This window comes from Mustela nigripes, chromosome 1 (assembly GCF_022355385.1).
Source record: "Mustela nigripes isolate SB6536 chromosome 1, MUSNIG.SB6536, whole genome shotgun sequence".
NCBI classification, from domain to species: domain Eukaryota; kingdom Metazoa; phylum Chordata; class Mammalia; order Carnivora; family Mustelidae; genus Mustela; species Mustela nigripes.
This window is the reverse complement of record NC_081557.1, coordinates 68,444,983-68,466,569: the sequence shown is the minus strand read 5'-3', so window position 1 is coordinate 68,466,569 and position 21,587 is coordinate 68,444,983. Positions and strand designations below refer to the sequence as shown.

Here is a 21,587-nt window from a genome sequence, read left to right as displayed (position 1 = left end):
TCTGGTCCTGTTCCTTGGATCCATCCTCGACCGCCACTGAAGTCAACCCAATAAACACACACACAGAGTCTCTCCCTGGAAACACTGGCTTTCCCAACTGCTTATGGCTAAATTCCAAACTCCATAGAAGGACTCCCAGAGACCTTGACCAGCTGGTCTCAGCTCCGTGTTCTAACACATCTCTGCCACTGCTGGCCACTCCCTAACCCACCCGTGGTACCTGGGTGTGTTCCAGACCAAACCAGCCCATTCCCCCCACACAGTGTGTTCTGCTACCCCATCTCCTCACATGCTTTCCCCACAGCCCTACTGGTCCTTTGAGACCCGGCGTGGACGTCACCTCCTCTGGGGGGCTCTCCCCTTTGCCTCCGGGTGTGAGTCATACAATCTCTCAGGTTCTAAGCACTCCACGTACTGCCTTCAAACAGACCCTACAGAGCAGTGATGGGCTCAGGGGCTGGCCCCACCAGGACAGCGAGATGAGGTCCTTGAGGGTGGGAGCCCTTCTTCATCTCAAACCAGGTACAAGGCCGCACAGAGGAGACACCTTGTAAGTGCTGCCGAATCCAGCCATCAGTAGGAAGAAGGATTAGAATTAGGGCCATGGAGGGAACAGCTGTTGATGGTCAGGCCACTGCAATCTCGTTCCAGCGGCCCAGAGCTGCGGACCTCGAAAATGCAGGTGTCTCTCTAGGCTTTAGTGTCTCATCTGCTCAATACAGAGGTGAAACTCTAAGATTTCTATGGCCCTTTTAGCTCCACTGTTCTAGCATTCAGACTACGTTTTCCTTTCAAATCTACAATGAAGAATAGCTCCATAAAACCCCATGGCAATAATAAGCTCCCGGAGTCTGGACACTGTCCACAGAGACAGCCAGGAAAACTGCCGCTTTGCCTGGCCACTAGGCAGAGCTCCCAAGGATGGCCAGAGACCGAGGCTCCTCCCCTCAACTCATAAATCCCCGATCGCCTTCTGCTACATTTGGAGACAATCCTCTATTGATCTGTGTTCTGTTTCACTCTACGTATTCTGGTCCAGAAGTGCCTTATTAAGTATCACGCGCAAGGGAGAAAAAAAAAAAAACCTAATGGCTGAAACCCAACCTGCCTTGAAAATAACAAGCTCGGAGAACATGATCTCGAAATCTCGAAAAGCCAGGTTAAACCCATGGGCCTGAGAATCACCTGGTCACCCCATACTCTGGGGGCGGCTGGTACCGCAGGACGGCCACTTCTGTTCTCGCGGGCTGAGGGGCGGGGTACGGCTTGACCATCTCGTGCAGCATCGCTGGGTGCTGGTCGCTGTAGAAGAGTCCGTGCTCCTGGCTCTTGCTGACGGGGGACACCATCTGCTTGGTCTTGTAGGGGTACTCGGGCGGAGGACCCCGGGGGTCCAGCACTTTCCCCGCGGGCTGGGCGGGGGAGGGTCCCCCTCCTGCCTTGAACCCCTTTCCGTTGCCAGAGCCAGGGAGGTGCTGCTTAGCACCGTTCCTCTCCAATGACAGCTGCATGATCCTCTCGCTGAGAGAGCGCACGTGGCCCTGCTTGAGCTCCTTCAGCGCCTCATCCTTGTGCGCCTGCCCGCTGCTGGCGCGGCTCACCGTGGGCCTGCCCTCGGTCCGGGCCTTCTGACCGCCGGCCCCGGCCATGTAGTAACTGTGCCCGACAGTCCCCTGCGGCGGCGGTGGCGGCGGTGGCTGCTGCCCCCGAAAGAACTGGGACTGCGCCTTGGCCTCCTCGTACGTGGGCAGCTCCTCATTGTTCTGTTGAGGCTGCGGGGGCCGCACCTGCTTCTCCATCGCCGTGTTGTCCACCTGGTGTTCCTGACCCTGTGGCTCCTGGCGCGCCGCCTGGTAGACCATTGGTGGGTCTTCTGGAGCGAGGTTTTCCGTGGAAGAAAAGCTGTTCGTGGGGTGGGCGGGTCCTGCGCTCCCTGTGGCCTGGTGCTGAATGGCCAGCAAGTTCATGTTCTCGGTCGGGGTGCCATACCGCAGTTGTTCCTGGATCAGCCGCTGTAACACTGTCCCAGCGGCCGCATCCTCGGAACCTCTCATCTCCACCTCTGACGTCCGCAGGAGGCTTGGGGGCTGGAAGTGACACGGGGGCTCCTCAACTAGAAGGCAAACAGAGGGAAAAGGGTGTCAGGATGTGCCATGGGGACACGGGTCTGGATCTACACGCTGAGTAATTAACATGGTACCTACCGTAGCCTTTATTCTTTTTATTTTATTTTATTTTATCATTTTATATATTTATTTACCGACTTATTGATTTTTACAGATTATTTATTTATTTGAGAGAGAGAGTGCACGGGGGGAGGAACAGAGGGACAGAGGCTCAGCAGGGAGCCTGATGTGGGGTTCAAACCCAGGACCCTCAGATCATGACCTGAGCTGAAGGCACCCAGGCCACCCAGGTGCCTGCTACAGTAGCCTTTAAAGACAACATTTCAAATACACTGCCACCTCCGTTTACCCTGAGTGTCTCAGGGAAGTGTTGCTCCCACTCACAGCGAGGCTACTACCCTCCATTCCCTCATCTCCTGCTTCCTCCTGGACCTTGCTGTCCTTCACCCCCTCCCTTTCCTTTAAACTCCCTGCTGGCTCCTTGCCTTCCTCATAGAAACATGCCAAATCTTTCCCATCTTTAAAAAAAAAAAAAAAAAAAGGAAACAAAAAAAAAAAAAAAAAAAAAACCAACAAGATCAAACAAAAAGGAATCCCCTTTTCTTGGCCCAACCACATACCTCTAACTGCCTCTGTGCATCTGTACTCCTGTTCTCTTCTGATTGTCCTCGGTAAGCAGTCTACACTCCCCGTCTCCTCTTGCCAAATGCCCCATTTGCCACTCTCCCTAAAGTTCTGATTAACTACCAAGCCCAGTGAGAATATTCCATCTCCCGTATGACACACCTCACCTGTCGGAAGCATTTCAGACTTGTCATGGTGAGCATCTCCTTCCTGAAGTGCTTCCTGAAGCATCCAGGTCTCCCACCTCCAACCCCTGCCCTGGTTCCAGCTCCTGCCTCTCTGGGCACTTCTTCTCTGGCCCCCTCTTTTTCACCCGCCTCTTAAATTCTGGTTATTTCCCACAGCTCTGCCCTGAAAGCTCTCCCACCATCACTCAACAGAATCTCCCAGGCCATCACACCGGCCACCCGTCTTTGAAGACTGATTCATGACCTACATCTACCGCCCCCAGCAGACGGCCCCGTTGGCTCGCCACACTCAACATGTCCTCCCAGCCCCCAGCACTTACCCACCAAACCCCATATCCCTCCCTCATCTACTCCTAGCCAAGCCAGAAACCTGGGCGTTTTCCAAAGTTCCTTCTCCTCCCTTACCTCTAGCATCCAGTATTAGCCTGCCAACTCTACCTCTTAAATACCTCTCCTAACCTTTTTCATTCCCCTCCAGTCCCCAAGTGTATTATTGATAACCACAATGGTAAGAGCCATTTTAAAAGTACATATGATGCACCAGGTACTGTGCTAAATTCTCTCCACATGTTATTTCGTTTATCCCTCAGATAATCATATGAGGCACATATGATCATACGAGACAGATATCATTTCCCCTATCTCACAGATGAGGAGAGAGGCTCAGAGAAGGCGAATGACAGGGGTCACAGGGGTAGGAAGAGCCAGAGTCGGGATCTGACTCATTCTACAAAAAAAGCTGTATTTATTCCACAACACTGCAAAGCCCATGGTGTCTCATACCCAGACAATTCCAGCAGCCTCTTATCTATTTTTCTGACACTCGGTCCCACCTCCAAACCCACCCGGGAGACCTCAACCTATCTTCCACGTTACCCTGAAAGACTGTTCAACTAGGAAAACCTAACTGTATCACTCCTCTGCACAAAATTCCTCAGTAGTGAATTACAAGATGAAACTGACATCCTACCCTAGGCTGCAGCAGGTAGGGGGAACCAGCAACAGTTCAGGCCACCATCACTACCTCCCCTCCCAGGCCACCCCTCGGTGCGTGAGTCCAGCAGTACCTAAGACCACATAGCTCCCAGACACGCGAGTTCTCTCCCGCCTCTAGGATTTCACTCATGTTCTTCCCTCTGCCAAGAGGGATGCACCTCACCAGGTCTTCTTGGGAAATTCCTAGACATGCTTCAAATGAGGGCTCACAGCTACTCTGGAGTATAACTTGTCCCACTGCAGCCCAGCAGACTTGACCCCTACTCCTAAGTGCCTTCTCCATTCGTACAGATCACCATTAGAACCGTTATCGCTCTAGACAGCAGCGATTATTTATCCAAGACTCTCAGCTTCTTAAAGGCAAGGATCCTGCCAACCCATCCCGGTCTCGCTAGTGCACAGAACCCAGTGTGCATGTAACGGGGGATCAAACATTTAAGAACTCCTGCATGAGTGCAGGAAAATCTGTCCATTTCACAATACTAGTAAGTAGTGTATTGAGGAAATTACATAGCAGTAAGTAAAAATTCTAGCACTTACTACAGGTGTGACCTTGAGCAAATCACTATCTCTGAGCTCAATCTCCTCATGGGTAAAGAGAGGGAACTGAACTAGATCATCGCCAAGGAGCCTCACTTCTATAATCCCAGGCAATGATGGCTCTGTTTCTATATATACACAGAATACCTCGTCTCCCCCCAAACCATCTTTCTTCCCCAAGGCTGCCTTTTTGTTTGTTTGTGTTTTCTGTAATTGGCAGCCTTACCCTGTAAGCCATCCAGACAGAAATTTCAGAGGTACTTTTGGCCCTTTATCTCTTTTTCTCTTCACATTTGATCAAGTGCCAAACTAGTTTTTCTTGGTCCAGTAAAATGAGAAAAAATAAAGGTGGTAGTATATCGCCCATATACATGTGTGTACCCACAGATGCTTGTCATTAGGTTTATGCCTCTATCTTTTTTTAGGCAAGGGCTATGAAAGGTCACATCCCTCTTACTCTTTTTGGCATTAAAATATGACAAAAGGTGACACTAGATGACATTTTTAGTGTCTTAGCGATAGTAAAAGACTGCAACCCTAATTTCCATGCCCTCAGCCACTTCCCAGGTGCCTGCTCTCCCTACCACTTGCCTTAGAGGTCTCCAATGGCCTCCTCACACCTCTTGCCTCTGGCCTCTTCTTCCAATCCACCCTGCATATATGATCTATACTCTTCTACCAGAATTCAAGAACGAGATGGCAGAGTTTTATCTGCTCTCTTCACTTGCTATCTCTGCAGTGCCTAGAACACAACCCTGATGCACAGAAGGCATTCAGAAAATAATTGTCCTGCAACTTCAAGAACTTTACAGACTGGGTCCTGAAGCTCATGACCAGAACTCTGATCACACAGGTCTGCCTCTCCCCCTCCCCCACACCCTCCAAATCACACCCCCAAGACCTCAGGCAAGTTACTTGGCTTCTCTGAAACCCTCCCCTCTGGGAAATGGGCAGACTTCATTTCTACTCCATAAGACTGCATGTGCAGTAAGTTCGAACTTATTCCCTACTTCCCAAGAAGGTATACTGTAACTAAGATATAAGCCCAAAACTCAGCAATAAAAAATTTCAAACACGAGAAACAGGTTTTTGGAAGTCCATGTAAGATGAATTGCCAAAGAACTATAATAAGCAATGAAGAACCCAAGGAAAGAGAGATCAGTGTGGGCTTCGGTGGGCCACACACTCACTGTGAAAATCTTCCCCACCAACCAGTTACATCCAGGCCTTCAGACAGGTGCTGGAGGTAGAAGGTAAAGAGAACACAGTCCCTGCCCTCAGGATAACTGTTATGAAAGGCTTGTGGCACAAGCGAATTCACATAAAAATAAACATTGTAAACAACTTGAGTAAAAATGCAAATAAAAAGACAAATGTATTTCCAAAAGATAATGACTTGGGGGAGAGGGGTTCTCCTCAAGCGTGAAAACTACTGAATTTCCTTTTCATAAGCACATTTGCCAAGAACCAGGAGATCCCTCCCTACAGTGCTTTTTGTTTTGTTTTTGTTTTAAGATTTTTTTTATTTGACAGAGAGAAGGAGAGAGAGAGCACACAAGTAAGGGTAAGAGCAGAGGGAGAGGAAGAAGCAGACTCACCATGGAGCAGGGAGCCCGATGTGGGGTTCAATCCCAGGAGCCCAGGATCATGACCTGAGTCAAGGGCAAATGCCCAACCGACTGAGCCTCCCAGGCACCCCTCCTTCAGTGGTTTTAAAGATTCCCTTCTAGTTTTACCAATTTCAAATGCCCTCAAAAATAGGCAAGAAGTTTTCACACAGGAATCAGTTCCCTGCCTACTATAGCTCTGAATTTCTTCTGAACTTCTCAATTATTTGCAGAAAGAGATAAAAGTAAAAGCAAAGGAGGAGGAAAAAGTTCTGGAAAAAAATACTACAAAAATGTATATAGGAATTGGAGAAAAATTAGGGAATAAATGGTATGACTCTTAAGTTCCTACATAAGAACTCTGTCTGTTGAGAGTCACATATTATTATAAAACAGTCTACTGACACCAGAGCACAAACATTAAGAATAAGACACCCACCACTAAAAAAACAATCAATAATACAACTGGCCGGTTTGTAAAACAAGGACAGAAAAAAAATTAAGCAAAAGGCTAAAAATCAGAAACATATGATCATCCTGTTTTTCCAACCGAAATGCCAGTAAAAGGACTTACCAACTTTTTCCCTGATGCTACTACCGTTTGCCTCCACTGTCAAAGCAGATGGTTCACGCCTCCCAGAATAGAGCTGGAAGTCAGGGAAAAAGTAGTTGGGGTCTTCCAGAATCGGGGCGGGACTACCGGGGCTGTAACAAACAGGAGGGGGACCTGGGGAAGAAGCAAAGTGCCTATTAGTGCCAATGAAGTCCTCCTCTCCCTCCTTCCTGTGTGACTCACCAGAGCCCACGAGGCATTCTCCCTCACTCAACTCGGAGCTGTCTTTTTGATTCAGAAAATTCCAAAGTTAACATTCAGAATTATCGCAAGTCCAACCACCCACCAAAATGACCCGTGAGGTCAAAATAACAATCTACAAGACACACTGAGTAAAGTCATGATGATTTCACACGACCCAGTTCCACACACCGAAAGAAATCACGCCCCCTACAGAACTGGACAAATCGCAAAGTTCGGGATGGTCAAGGCGGGGGACAGAAAGGACAGGGGTGGGGAGGCCAGAAAAGGAGACTAAAATGAGAAGAGCAGCTGTGTCACCGAAGACATAAAAGACACCAAGAGGGGCTGGCTGTGTTGCCAGACCACGTGGGAGCAAGAGCCTGTCCCAGCCCAGGACAGAGCTCGCAGCCCCACTCAAGGATTCTGGAACCCACGCGGCAGTGTGAGCCCGGGTCGTTGGGTTCTGGCTCTCTGCCGAGCGCCGGCCTCTTAGCCCCAGTTTATCTGCTTTACACTCAAACCGGAATGGGCTTCCTGTTCCAATTCAACGTGACACAGTAGTAAACCCTATAGGCACTAAACATGAGATCCCACTAGTTGAGGACCCACACATTTCAAAAAGAGAGAGTGGCATCTTCTCATTATGGATCTGGCTCAGGAATGGCATGTGCAAGCATATAACTCTGGGTGACAGCATCTAGTCACGTGGCTCAAAATTTTAGGTGAGAATGGGGAGCAATCTGCTAATGAAACGGAAGCCTAATTAGGGGTATATATATATAAGTGTATACGCCTATAAAGGAATGTGTAGGGTGTGTGTGCATAGGTATAGGCTTCCGGTACAGAACCTAGCAAAGAACCTCTGCACTAAGTCATCACTACAATGAGACAGGGACCACGGTTACCAGAACCAAGATGCAGCCCCACATACAAGCTGGCCTTAGAACAGAGGACCCGGTCTCCGAAAGCACGGTGAGCTGGGGGAATGGAATGGCCGGCCAATATCAACCAATCAGAACGAGGCCCTTTCAACCAATCAAGAACCGTTCTTTCCCCCGCCCCCTCATTAGCAAATTAAACCAGCGTGGGAAGCGGAGGAGGAGCCTTATAGGCTGCAGGACTTCCCTTTCTGTTCCAGCCAGTCTAACTTATCTGTCCTAGCGCTGAGTCTCCCTTCAGCTCCAGCTGTAACCCTGGTAAAGCCTTGTCTGTGCCTTTGATTTGGGGATACAGCCTCGTTTCTATCCTTGCGCAGCCCAAGAACCAGTAACAGGAACCCTGGTACAAACTGATTTTCCACAGCTTATCCAGTGGCCTGGCAAAGGAGAGCGGGTTCAACGGCTCCAGGCCACAGAGCATACGGAGAGCAATCCTTGTCCCCACATCAGCAGAGAAGGCACCAGAGATACGCCGCCTTTCACCATTTGGCTACAGGCCTCAATATTAGGAAAGCGCAAAAGCACTTCGCACACACCCGCAGACTGAGGGACAGGATGTCCAACCACATATCAACAATCACTTAAGACTGCTTTTTTTGTACACTTGGGTGTCCCACGCATTCCCAGAGAGCCCCGTTCCCACTGCCGCCCCCTACTCCTGGGAGCTGCAGAAAGAGCCCAGCAGATGACCAGATGGGCCCTGCAGACAGACAGGCCCGGTATCATCGCTCCACTAAGCCAAGTGAACCAAGTGAGCTCGTCCAGCCTGACGCACCCACCGAATCACGCTCTTTGTAGCTTCCTCGCCTGTCAGGCAAGATAAAATGACCAGAATGTGTGTCACTGGGTCTGCGGCAGCAGATTCCTGGGCTATATGGCAAAAATGAAAGCAAGGCCTTGCCCTTAATCCCACAGGTACATAATCCTTCCCCTCCTATGCTAGTTCAGAATCTTCACTAGGAACTCCTACAGCAAAAACCGAGGCTCTTTTCTTAGGTGAAGGCAGGGTACACGATCTACCCCACGGGGTCAAGGCTAGCTGACATGAAGAACTGGAAGGAAACGCGTGCCACAGGACAACATACGAGGGGGAATGCTGTGGGCTTTGTTAGCGTTCCCCACCCCCAGGAGCAAGGCTGGGAGAATCCACGGACACTTCCAGGTAACACTCCCACCAGGGGAGCCCCTGCAAGGCCTGGCTCCTGTCCAGGGCCCCAGGCAGGGTAGTGGTTTTAGAGCGGTGCACAGCCAATCAAGGATCCCCACGTGCTCAAAGGTGTGTTGGGCGTCTGTGAGGTTGCCCCAGGGGCTACATAAAGACTATTTCCACATGGGGTCCTCCGGACTTCCTGACCTGCAGTAGTAACCTGCTTCTTTCAAGCCAATCTTTGTCCCAGGAAGACCACCAACACAGCTTTAGCCTACAGGGGGATAGGGGCACAAGCAATGGCAAACAGGCTAAGGCCAGCGTAATGGAGTGAGCTCTCTATAGCGTCTCCCTCTTGGGGGGTGCGCGGGCAGGTCCTAGGGCTCCTGACAGAGGGCCAGGGATCTGTCCGTGATGTGCGCCACAAAGGGTGAAGTTCTGGAATTCTGGCTGGAGCAGTCGACATTTCTGTCTCATCTTGGCTCTGATCCATCTCACCAAGAACGGTCCGCTTCTTTACCAAATCCACCTCTCTGTGTCAACAAGAAGAATCCTGTGGGGCTCTCTCTGAGAGTGACTGCTTCTGGCTTATTTCTGAAGCTCACTTCCCATTATGGTTTTATGGTGTTACTTTCTTTGTACCTGTCCCGAAGCCTTTAGGTAATGCAACCCTGGACAAGACTTTTTTCCCCCCTTACTCAATATAGCCGTAACAAAGGACCTCATTGTTGAAGGGAAAATGACGCGAGTTTTCTGGGGGTAGGCAAGAGGCAGAAGAACCCTGGTGACCTCATCTGCTTCACCTCCACTACAACGTTATTTAAATAAATAAATAAATAGACATCAACTACCTAGTATTTTACAGCAGTCATTTAAAGATTTTTTTTTTTTTTTTTTTTTTTTTGACAGACAGGAAACCACGGTAGGCGGGGGGGGGGGGGGAGCAGGCTCCCTGCTGGGCAGAGAGCCCAATGCAGGGCTCCATCCCAGGACCCTGGGATCATGATCTGAGCCAAAGGCAGAGGCTTTAACCCACTGAGCCACCTACGCGCCCGTTTTTCGTTTGTTGGTTTTTTCTTTTTTTTTAAGATTTTATTTATTTGAAAGAGGAAGAGCAAGCGCGAGCTGCATGAAGGGCTGAGGGAAAAGCAGACTCCCTACTGAGGGGGAGCCAGAGGTGGGGCTTGAACCCAGAACTCCTGGATCATGCCCTGCGGTGAAGGCAGACGCTCAGCCACCTGAGCCACCCAGGCGCCCTTGTAACAGAGATTTTAAACACAGTAACAAACAACTGTGGGCTTCTACCTTCCCTTCAAAGAGCTAAGGAATTTGCTGAGTGTGCCAGCAACCTCAAAGTTAAATGTAAGCAACCAAGCCTGATTTCGGCAGATCTGGAGGCTTTTCTAGGGGAGTGGGATACTCTGCTCAGGGAGGCAGACACCCTAGAAACAATGTTTAGAAGCAGCCTCAGGAGCCCATGACTAGGGCCTGAAAAGGAAAGGCAAGTCTGTTCATAAGTCCTCTTAAGAGACCAAGCTAGCTCTTCTGAGTTAGCGGATTCCCACTTCAGGAGCCTGAGATCGGGGTGAAGCAAAGACAGGTGAGAGCACCCTGTTCTAGAACATTTGCACACATCACACAGTTTTAAACAGGAAGCAGAATCTCCATGCACTGGAAGAGCTCTTCCCCAAGGAACCATTATCTGAAACCCAAGATGGGGGTGGGGATGGGGACGGGTGGGAGGGAGGAAGATTTCCAAGATTCCCAACCCTTGTATGATAATCATCTTTCTTGGCACCGAATGTGGATTCTAATCCCTGAACCAATCTGTCTGTTGTAGAAAACAAGTTAAATAATAAATACACTACTAGCTACTTAATTTAGACTTTCTCAAAGTGGAATTTGTGATTAATAACGTTAAAGCCGTGTGAAGTTTAACTTTGTAATGCTTATTTAGAAATATCCGAGATACTATCAGTGTGAGCCAAAATGCAGAATGTATGCTTAACCTTTAAAGTAACAATTGAGTTCAGCAGGGCACTGTGCTAGGAGCTAAAAACACCAAGAAATGAGTAAGAACATCCGTGGTCTCAGGATATTATGACCTATATACAACTACCCGAATTTCCCTGCAGACTCAGTGCTCTCCCAAAGGGACACACAGTTACCCAGAAGTAATTCATCACTACCTGTTGCCTAGGAAGGCAAGACAGAGCTGAAATAACAAGGAGTAAGAGACAGGTGAGTGGAACAGGCAAAAATGAGGAGGATATTACTTCCCTGGGGCGTGAGGAGAGGGTGCTAAGGAGGAGAGAGCAACACAATGTGGTTCAAGGAGAAGCACAGAGCCTGAGTCATGGAAGCCTTTCATCTCTAAAAGGAATGGCGAGTTCCGTGTCACTCGGGTATGGGTAGGGAGGAGGATGACTCAGAAGTCAGTATTTAAGGGAGCTTCTTAAAAGCTTTTTAAATTTTAGTACATTATTTTCCTAACACTACAGAAATGCAAAATAATTTCGAGATTAGGTGATCCAACTGCCAACTGCTACAACCATATTCCTGAGTCAATCACCTCTAATTAAATGCTGTTAGCGTTAGGGAACCCTGAACTCACTACGTAAACCTTGGGGTAGGTTCTATCTCCCATTCCGAAGCCGGAAGGTTATAGCAACTAGGACACCCTCAGCTCGGTCAACTGGATTTTCCATCCAAAGACTTTGAATCTTGACGAAATGACACAAAGACAGAGGGTGCTGGTCAAGTGCCGGCAGTACCATTACCACAGCGGTCCGGGGGCAGCCGCGGCTGGCCCTGCAGACCCACGCTCACAAGACGGACGGCACATCCCTGGCTGGGTTCCCGGTGAATTTTCACCTCGGCTCCTGCCCGTTTTCTGGGCCTTCCTGTCCATTTGTGAGCTGACGGATATACTTCCGATAAATCCCTCTTTTCGCTTACGTTAGCCAAAATCACTTTGTGCTTACAATCAAGAACTTCTGAGAGAGATTTACATTTAAAATAATGAAATGTTCTGTCCCTGCTCATAATAACTGAGCATTGTTTATATCCCACTACGTGACTTAGCACCATCTGCCTTGGCTTCCAGTCACTTGCCTCTATAGCCCCAGGTATCCTTCACACAAACCCTAAAAAAACTTGAGTTCCCCCCAAAGTTTCCCTCATCCGGAGGACCTTTCCTTCCAAGTGAGTCGGAAAACTCTTACTCGGGCACAATCTAAATGCTCAGATACACATGCTGACTCTGCAGAGTCTTCTGGAGCTCTACTCTAGGGCCACCTCCTCTGTGAAGTCATCCACCCCCCCCCATATGCTTATGGGCTATTCCTCCGTGCCCCCATCATGGTCCATGCAAATTTATGCCACTGTTCAACCACCTACATATTTGGTTTATATTTTTCTCCCTCCTCCCGCCCCAGTCAACTCATAAGTTGATTAACAATTGATGATGTCTTATTTGCTTTTTTATCCCCAGTTTCTAGCAGAAACAAAATCACAGTAAATACTCAATACACATGTATTGAATCAATAAATCATCTGCGTATGTTTACTGGACCTGGTAGTTTCTAGCACCTAAGGGGTATTGATAAATATGTATTAATGGAATTAGGGTATGTTTTAAAATCACCAGTTATAAAGATACTCTTAATTCTATAGACCTTACTTAGCTCAAAGATGATTTTGTCTTTTTCAAACTAATCAGGAGACCAAGGCTTGGTAAAAGCTACTGGGGAACAAAACAAAACAAAACACCACGAGAGAAAGCCACCTAGTGCTAAAAGAGGTTAATTACAAGTGTACATGGATACAAGTGTCCTGTTCCTACAGGGGCTCTGTATAGGAAGTAACAGCATCCCAGGGATTCTGCAGCTGGGGCACAAAATCACTCTTAGAGGAAAATGCTCCTGCATCCTGCTCCCCCTGCAGGTGACCCTTGTGTCCTGGGACTGTGCTCCAAATGCAGTCTTTGGCTCCTGCTCCTTCCATAGGTCTGGGAGCAGGAAGAGAGTCAGAAGACTCCTACGGGAACCTGTCCCTCACCCTAAGAAAAAGGAATGAGCCCAGTCTTAGCTATCACACAGAGTCAGCACAAACACATGAGAGCAGCCCATACTAAAAAGACTGTAACTACAAAGAGAAAATCATTTTTCAATTTTGGACTTTAACAGAAAATCCAAATGCTACTTAAATACCTTGACTCAAATTGTATGTAGTATCATAATGTGTATTTCACGTTGATATATTTGGTATTTATCCTATCTAAAACTCTAAGTACCTGAACTCCAGAAATTCTTTTCTTCAGATATGTTTAAAAAAACACTTTATTAAGGTGTAATTGCCATTTAAAAAGATGTACATATTGAACGTGTATAACCGGACAAGTCGGGATAAATATACACCCACAAAGCCATCTCCATCATCAGGGTCACAGACATACCCATCACCTGTCCCCTCCTACCTCCTCTATTCATCTGTGTGTGTGTGTTAAGAACACTGCACACATGATCGACCCTCCCAGCAAGTGTTAAGTACAAAGTACATTAATAGCTCTCAGCTCTACACCATACAGACCTCTAGAACAATGTACTCTGATAAAATAATAAGTAAGCCCTTTGCTTTACTAAATAACTGAAATTTAAATAATCTTTCTTTAATCTCAGGGCCATAATAAAGGTATCCTTGTAGGTGCCCCTGGAACAGGTTATGTTCCCACTGAGAAGAAAAAACAAAAATTAACTCACTAACATGTGAGCTCCATTGCTTAAATGTGTTTCCATCACGGCAGGCAGACAGTTAGTATTAATATTTTCTGAACAAAGGGAAACAGGATGAAAAGTCATAAAATAAACCCCAAGACACAAGACAGCAACATGAACGCATGTCTATGCTTCTCCAGTTTCCCTCTGCTGCCCGCACTGAGGAGAGAAGCAGCGGGGACACCTCTGGCCTGCGCCCAGCTTCCTCCAGCTCTTGGGGTCCTGTTGGAGAAGCCACTGCAGCTGCAGGTCAAGGTGTGTCTGCCGGGCAGCATCTCTCCCGGGGACTGGGGCTTCTTCTACTCACTCCCCTCAAAAGTCACTATGGCCTCGTAAGTGGGCTTCATGATTTAAAGCAACCAGTGTTCCCCAAGAAACAAAAACAGGCCTCCAGTATTAAGAGTAAAATCAACGGTGGCAGGAGCTCCTACTTGTTGAGGGCTTAGGAAAATGATACAAAAATCCCCACGTTTAATTATCACGGCCCTATTCCCATTTTGTAGCGAGGGAAACTGGGCTCACAGCAGTTAAGTAATGCCCAGAGGTAAAGAACTAGGCAGCAGCACAGACAAAATCAGAGCTCCTTCCGCGATGCCATTCTGTCATCCAAAACTCCCCCACCATGGCGCACTTCATTCTGAGTCTTTTACTCCTTCCTAGTTTCTTACATTAAAATGAGGGGCGTTTTAATGATCTGCTCTTGCTTGTGGAAAATGGGGAAAGGTACTGGGAAAAGTGCTTTCCCTGAGTATACAAAGCAGAGAAGTAATCAGAGCTATTTTATTTGTGTTATTTTTCGTAAAAGCTTAGAGTAAAAATAGCACCCTCCCTGCCAATCACCAGAACACCAAGGTCCCTTCCACTTGGCCGCCTATTCTTTTTACCATGGGGTCTCCCATCAAACAATGAACCCCAAACCTGAGCTCAATTCACGTTAGCTGTGGTACATGTTAAAAATGTCACTTTCGAGCCCCGTGTTGCACCTGTCAATCAGGATCTCCACAAGTGCAGACCAGAAATGAATTCTTCACTGTCGATTTGACTACAGGATCAGATGTAGGAAGCTGATACCTCTCTGCCGTACGAGGGCTGATACACCACGTGCACTCTGGAACAACAGTGATAAACCGAAACTCTGTACATCGATCACATCTGAAGGCAAAGCGTGATGGGTCTGGTGAACCCCCATGAGTAAATAGAGGCAGTGACTCTTCCTAAAACAAGCCAATGAGCCTGCACTGACTCTTTTGGTAAAGAACTCTGTGGGTAAATTTGTGGTTTTTTAGTAAGTTCAGATTTGAAATCAACAGTTTCAGTGCTCCTAGATTTCATAATTGTTTAAACCTGAACGACTGGGTCAGAGGATGTGACCATTTCAGTTACATCTAAACTATCGCGATTAAGATACATTAAAGTGACTGCTGCAAAAAATGTGTCTAGTGCACCAAGATGACATAGGCCTGTGAAAATGCCTACCTTCTTATATGACACGTGCTTGCTAAATGTGAAACAAACATCACACAGCCAACTATGCCACTGAGTCGTGTGAGATAAGCCCCTGCGGAATTTTATACAGAAGGAAGGCACAGAACATAACATTATAGAGCAGGACAGGGCAAACACATTATCCCGGGTAACTCTCACATCTCTGAGAAACAGGTCTCAGTATCTCCTCTTTACCTAAACAAAAACAGAAGTGACGTGCTCTGGGTCACACAGCTCACAGCCCTAGGGCTGACATGCAAATTCAACCATGACTGTTCCAAAGCATCCCACAGAATTTCAATGTATTTTAAAGCCTAGATATCTGCAGTAGTATTTGGTTTCCTTATAATTCCTATCCCTTACCAAAGACCACGCATGGGTCTGTGGACTTCATGAGCAGCAAAATGCAGAATTTCACAGTCATTCATTCACTCATTCCTTCCACAAGATCTAGGACACCGAGCATCTTCCAGGCGAGTCAGTGCCTGATACGGGGACCCAAATAAGGCAGGCTAGTGAGAGAGGCAGACACAAAGGCAGACAATTGCCCAACAGCGCACAAATGCAGTGACCCAGGCAGGCTCAAGGTAGCATGGAGTGGTAAGCAGATACCAGTCCAGGTCCATCTCAGGGCACACACACTGGATTCTGGAACTGTGCTGAGAAGCCACCCTTACCTCTTTCTTCTCATCGGCCTGGAGGTCTGGGATCACCGACATCCCCCTAAACAATCTGTCAAGAGCTACGGTTTCTCCCTAGGTCTATAAGAACATACACACACTAACTGCACGGACTTCACAACTCTATGAGGATTACCCTCGTTTCTCAGACACAGGAACTAACGCACTGTTGCCTAAAGTCACACAGTTAAAGGGCAAAACCAGGATGCAAGCCCTGGGGGTCTGACTCAGAATGTACACAGTGTTTACTCTTATACCAACAGCGCTCAAACTTTTTGGTTTTAGGATCTCTTTTATAGTCTTAAAAATTATTGAGGGCCCAATAAGCTATTGTTTATGTGGGCCATATCTATCCGTATTTATTATGTTAGAAAATGAAGCTGAGAATTATTAAAATGTATTTCATTTAAAAACAATAATAATAAATCCACGAAGTGACACGAAATATTTTTTATGGAAACTCATTTCAAAAAAACAACTCATTTCTAAAACAAAAAGCAGTGAGAACGGTTATTATTTTATAATTCTGCAAACTGATGTCAGGCTTACAAGATTGCTGGATTCTCATATCTGCTTCTGCTGTCAGTCTATTGTGTGATTTTTAGCTGAAGCAGGGGAAGGAAATCTGGCCTCATTCAAATATGTAATTGGAAAAAGGAGCAGTATCTTGATAACCTTTCCAGATAATTGTGACTATCCTTTGAAATAATACCAAAACTCAAACAAGTGCCAATTTCTTAAAGGCGGCTGCAATGTGAAATACTAAAACTATCTCAGTGACTTCGTATTGGATATTCTTCTAAATTCTAAATTCGATCACATTGGTCCATCTTTTACTTTGGAGGGAACGTTCTTTATCCATGATTTCATAACTTCATACATTGGTCATTTGGAAAATAATGGTTCACTGAACTATGCAAATCTTCCATACATGGAAATATTTCAAGTATGTAACATCAACAAAACCACATTTGTTAATACACCATGGACTGTGATCATCAGAAAAGTCTTTTGTGTTTAGGAAGCTGTCAAGCCCATAGTGGCAAATCCAAATTTCCCCAAATTCTAATTTTCACTTGAAATTTTCTAATTTTCACTCTCCATTTCAGCACACAAGGCATTAAAAAGGTATAGCTGAGGTTGGAGATTTAATAAAACTAGTACCTGTGCTAGAGAAGAATGGTCTTAAGCAAAGCAGGCTTTTTACAGCGTGTGCTGGTGAGGGACAGACCACTAGTAGAGTTGGTGCCATGGCTTCAAACCATGAGAAGGCACATGCAGTTTCACCCAGCATTGCTTCTACACCATCAGTACAAATGTCCGTGCCGTCAGAGGCACATGTGTGTTACTGTTACCATGAAGGTGGTTTTTAGGAACCCCCAGAGTTCCACAGAGCACACTCTGAGAAACATGGCTCTACAAGCTATAGCCTCTTCTATGGGGAAGGGGCCAAAAGATGGGAAACTTAAAGAGACCTTTAAGATGAAAATGGCTACAAATCAGTTATAACTGACAGCGAATCGCCTCCCTCCCAAGCAAAGAGAGGTACCCACAGGCCCCAAAAGTGGTGAAGCTTGAAGACACACAGAGGCCCTTTCATATAAAGCACTGCTTGAACTCTACTTGTCAGACGAACGAACTCCAATGACTAAAGAAAATGTATCCGAGGAGAGGGAGCAGCCTCTCTAGAAAACACCTGCACGTGATGCATCTTCTTGCCCTTGAGGGATTTTCATAAAAGGGAATACAAATCAACAATGATATTTCGCTAGAAATAAAGGCTCCATGAGAATTACTTTTAGGAGGTGGGGAGAAAAAAAACTGTAATAATTTGCCCAGCAGGAAGTCAGGCAGTCCTGGGACAGAGGGAAGGATGTTAAGACACGATGAGTGAGGAGAAGAGGATGATGCTGTCAAGCCAGAAGACCGGAGTCTTACAAGATTTAAAGAATGACCACGATATTCACCAAATGGGAGAGATAGAGGAGGAAATATCCACCAAATGTAAAGAAAAGAAAAAGGGGCCAATTTTTTTCGTTCTGTTTTGGCAAATCTGCTCCTAACGTAGTGTCAGAATCCAGGCTCGATGATTTATTACCTTCGCGAACAGAGCAAATGAGTTAACTTCTTGGTGCCCATTACCTTATCAGTGAATGGAGACAGCAATTAGACCTACTATATAAGACCGTCACAAAGATTAAATAAGACAGAGCAATGAATGGTGTTCCAGCACATGGTAAGTGCTCAGTACATTTTAGCTTCTGTTTATGAGAATGGGGAAATGGAACAGGAATTAATAATATATATTTCACGTTCAAGAAATGATCAAATCAGGGAGCTTTTTAAAAACAGCAAGATGCCCAAGCAGATCAAAGATGAAGACATTAAGGGCAGCTCTCTCAGGTTTCCCCCCACCTTGGGGAGCTTTGTACTATCACTTTACTATCTCTCAATAAACTTCGCTGCCCACCAGAAAACACACACACACACACACACACACACACACACACACGAAAACATTTAAAGTTTCGTTTAGGTCCGACTGTTCAGCAAACTGACAAACTAGACTAAAATTGCATTTTCAATTTTCCAAGCACTTGGGTTGAGAGATCTTAAAATACACCCTTTCTCTGAAAATAAGCTTACTGGTGCAATCTTAGTATCAGAGACCAAAACAAAAGCATGCATGGTGTCATCCAAAGATTCTCCAAAACTCCTAACTTGTCTGTCACCTTGGCATGCAAGTCAAGGGCTAGCTGGACCTGGAGAGGGATCAGGAACCAGGCTCTAACTTGAACAGCTCAGCTGCCTAGGAAACTCCTCTTCAGACGGAAGGACACTGGAATAGGTGGTGGAGAGAATCTGTCCTCTCTCCTAAGCACTACAAATAAGAAGGGAAAAACCTCTCTTCTTACTCCACAGTGAATTTTCCATAATGAACACTTTTGGAAATTGTGAATCTCAGGTCTGAATCAAACACAAAGGTCAACTAAGCATCGATTTCACTACTGCATTGTTGAGCTTTAAGCTTTGTTTAAAAGAGATATATAATTATTTTTTGGAGATATAGTTATTGATAAAAACATCATACTCAGCAGTGAAAAACTGAGAACTTTCCTCTAAGATCAGGAAAAAACAAGGATGTTGTCTCTTACCACTCTAATTCAACACAGCACTGGAAGTCCTAGCCACAGCAATCAAACAAGAAAAAGAAATAAAAAGCATCCACATGGGTTAAGTAAGTAAAACTGTTACTATGGGCAGATAACATGATACTATATAGAGAAAACTCTAAAGATGCTAACCAAAAAACTATTATTACTGGGAAGTGAATTCAGTAAAGCTGCAGGATAAACAGAATTAAGAGTCGGGGGCTGGTTTTGTTTTGTTTTTGATTTTGATTTTGTTTTAACTTCTTAAGCAGAAAGAGTAAACAACACATCATGATTCCTAAATGCTTTTTCAACATTAAACAGACTTTGCAAACAAATCATGATGCATAATTAGCACTAATTTTCTTCTCTTCTTCCCAGATTGTACAACTAACTCAAATCAAAGAGGAAACTGAAAGGCAAATACAGACACAATCTGTGCTGTTGCCACAGGACCCCCTGACACAGCCCCACCTGATGGTTTTCCAAGGGCTCCCCTCCCTCATCTGGGAGAACCTACGGAATCTGATCTGGTTCCTGCTGCAAACATCTGTCAGAGTTCCAGCCATACAAGCTTCCTTAAGTTCCTCAAAAGCTCCACAGATGAACACATCAAAACCAGCCATTAGATCCACATCCTGCATTCATATAGGGCATTCAATCATACTCACTCAATTTAAAGAGATTTCTAGAGTGAGACAGCCCCACACTTCTAGTAATTTCTTGGTTGCCTCTATAGCCTCCATTTCCTCCCAAGCTCCCTGGCACAAAACACAAAACCCATGCTTCTAGAAGTTGTGGTATCTTTAACTGAAATCTATTCCCTCTTTATCATTTCACAGCAAAGATAAAATAGTTGAAAGGCAATTCCAAATTGTTCCTCATCCTCTTCACACAGCAGAATAAACCCAGTTCAGTTTGCCTTCTGTTTTCTAATCCCTTACTCCATTATATCCCTTTTAGAATCCAAATTCTATGGGAGCAAAGGATATAGAGCCCACGCCTCCTCCAGTTCCACACACATGACAGACCCTCCAATGTTGGATGGAGGACTGTATCCTTGTATTGTGTCCTCATCAAATTCTCCACCTCAGGGGCACCTGGGTGGCTCAGTGGGTTTAGCCTTTCCTTTGACTCAGGTCATGATCTCAGGGTCCTGGGATTGAGACCCCCACTGGGCTCTCTGCTTACTGGGGAGCCCGCTTCTCTGCCTGCTTCTCTGCCTACTTGTGATCTCTCCGTCAAAGAAATAAATAAACAAAATCTTAAAAAATAAAAGAACAAAAGAAACTTCCAAATTTCTGAACATTTTATTTCTAAACTCAGGACTAAGATAATCCGTATCTCAGAGTAGATATTTTTAGATCTTACATTCTTGATTGGGGGAGTAAATACTTTATGGGATCAAATCTCAAAGTTAGCTAAAGTAAATGTACTCCCCACTTTTCATGCAACTGCTCATTTATGATCTAGCTGGCCAGTCACGATCACAGGAAGATAAGTCTGCCAAAGTCATGCCCTTTTGTAAGCCTCCTGCTTATTATCTGACAGTCCCATTATATTTAAGGTTTGTGTAAGTGGTTTTGTGATACTGTTTACATTACTTTCCTAGGTGTCTTAATTTAAGGTAATTTGATTTCAGAAGACATTTTCTGGTGTTACATGTGTTCTGCAGTGAATTTAATGCTGTTCCCTAGGTACCGTATCCACTGGTTTCCATAATTCTGAGAGAACATGCTTGCTAGACCCTTTTGCTATTTTTCCTCCTCCTTGATCCCCACTGCCCAAAAAAGATCCCAGACAGGCAATCTCATCGGCCCTTCTATCTTCAACCTTTTCCCACATAACCAAGATGAGCAATCAACCAATAGCTGCGGTGAGATTTAGAGACTGGTCCCTCAGGAAACAGGGCCCTGCCAAATTTTGTAGAGAGAGGGGGCTTACCCTTCCGAAACTTGGTTCTCAGAGTCCTTCCAAGTACAGTTCATAGCAGGAAGGAAAAGGCCTGCCTCACCCCTGTCTTTGGGGGTCACATTCCTGGGTCACACTAACCAGGGCAGCCCTTACGGCCAAGAAGCAGCAGTTCAATGTGAGAGGCCTCCTTCCTCCCTGGCTCCCCGGCCACAGGGCCGGGCAGAGCCCCACCTAAGGCAGGAAGCAAAGCGGGCCTGGAAGACAAGATACCTATCCCCTCCTCCTGCTCTGCCTGTTCTGAGAAGGGTGGAGGAAAGCAGGAAGGGCGGGGCAGATCAGAAGAGGTGCAGGAGAGCACAAGTGGGAAGACCTGTTGTGTGGCTGGGAGGGTTCCGGTTGCTCGGTAAGGAGTGCGGAAGCACCCAGTGTGTGGACATGCAAAGCAAGGAGACGGATATGCATGAAGTATTTGGGAAGTCAGTGCAAGGAGCTGGACGTGCGTGGGGAAGGGAAAGGACCTTACAGCTTACAGAACCCTCTGAAAGGAGGCAACCGTCAGGATGAGGCAGGGAGGAACGGTGTCCGAGCAAGTCCAGACACCAGCCGAAGGCCTGCCTCC

General features: G+C 46.3%; 1 protein-coding gene across 5 annotated transcripts in view; it reads right to left on the bottom strand.

Annotated features, from left to right (window-relative positions):
- Positions 1-21,587, bottom strand: part of AMOTL1 (angiomotin like 1) — a 112,678-nt gene that overhangs the window by 60,973 nt on the left and 30,118 nt on the right. For 3 of the 5 annotated variants that reach the window (XM_059413011.1, XM_059413021.1, XM_059413029.1), the window contains exons 2-3: positions 6,656-6,808; positions 1,186-2,113 (exon numbers count right to left, since the gene is read on the bottom strand). In XM_059413011.1, the coding sequence (XP_059268994.1) occupies positions 1,186-2,113; positions 6,656-6,808 (1,081 nt within the window). The remainder of the gene's footprint in view (positions 1-1,185; positions 2,114-6,655; positions 6,809-21,587) is intronic. The other 2 variants (XM_059413037.1, XM_059413047.1) reach the window with 1 other exon arrangement.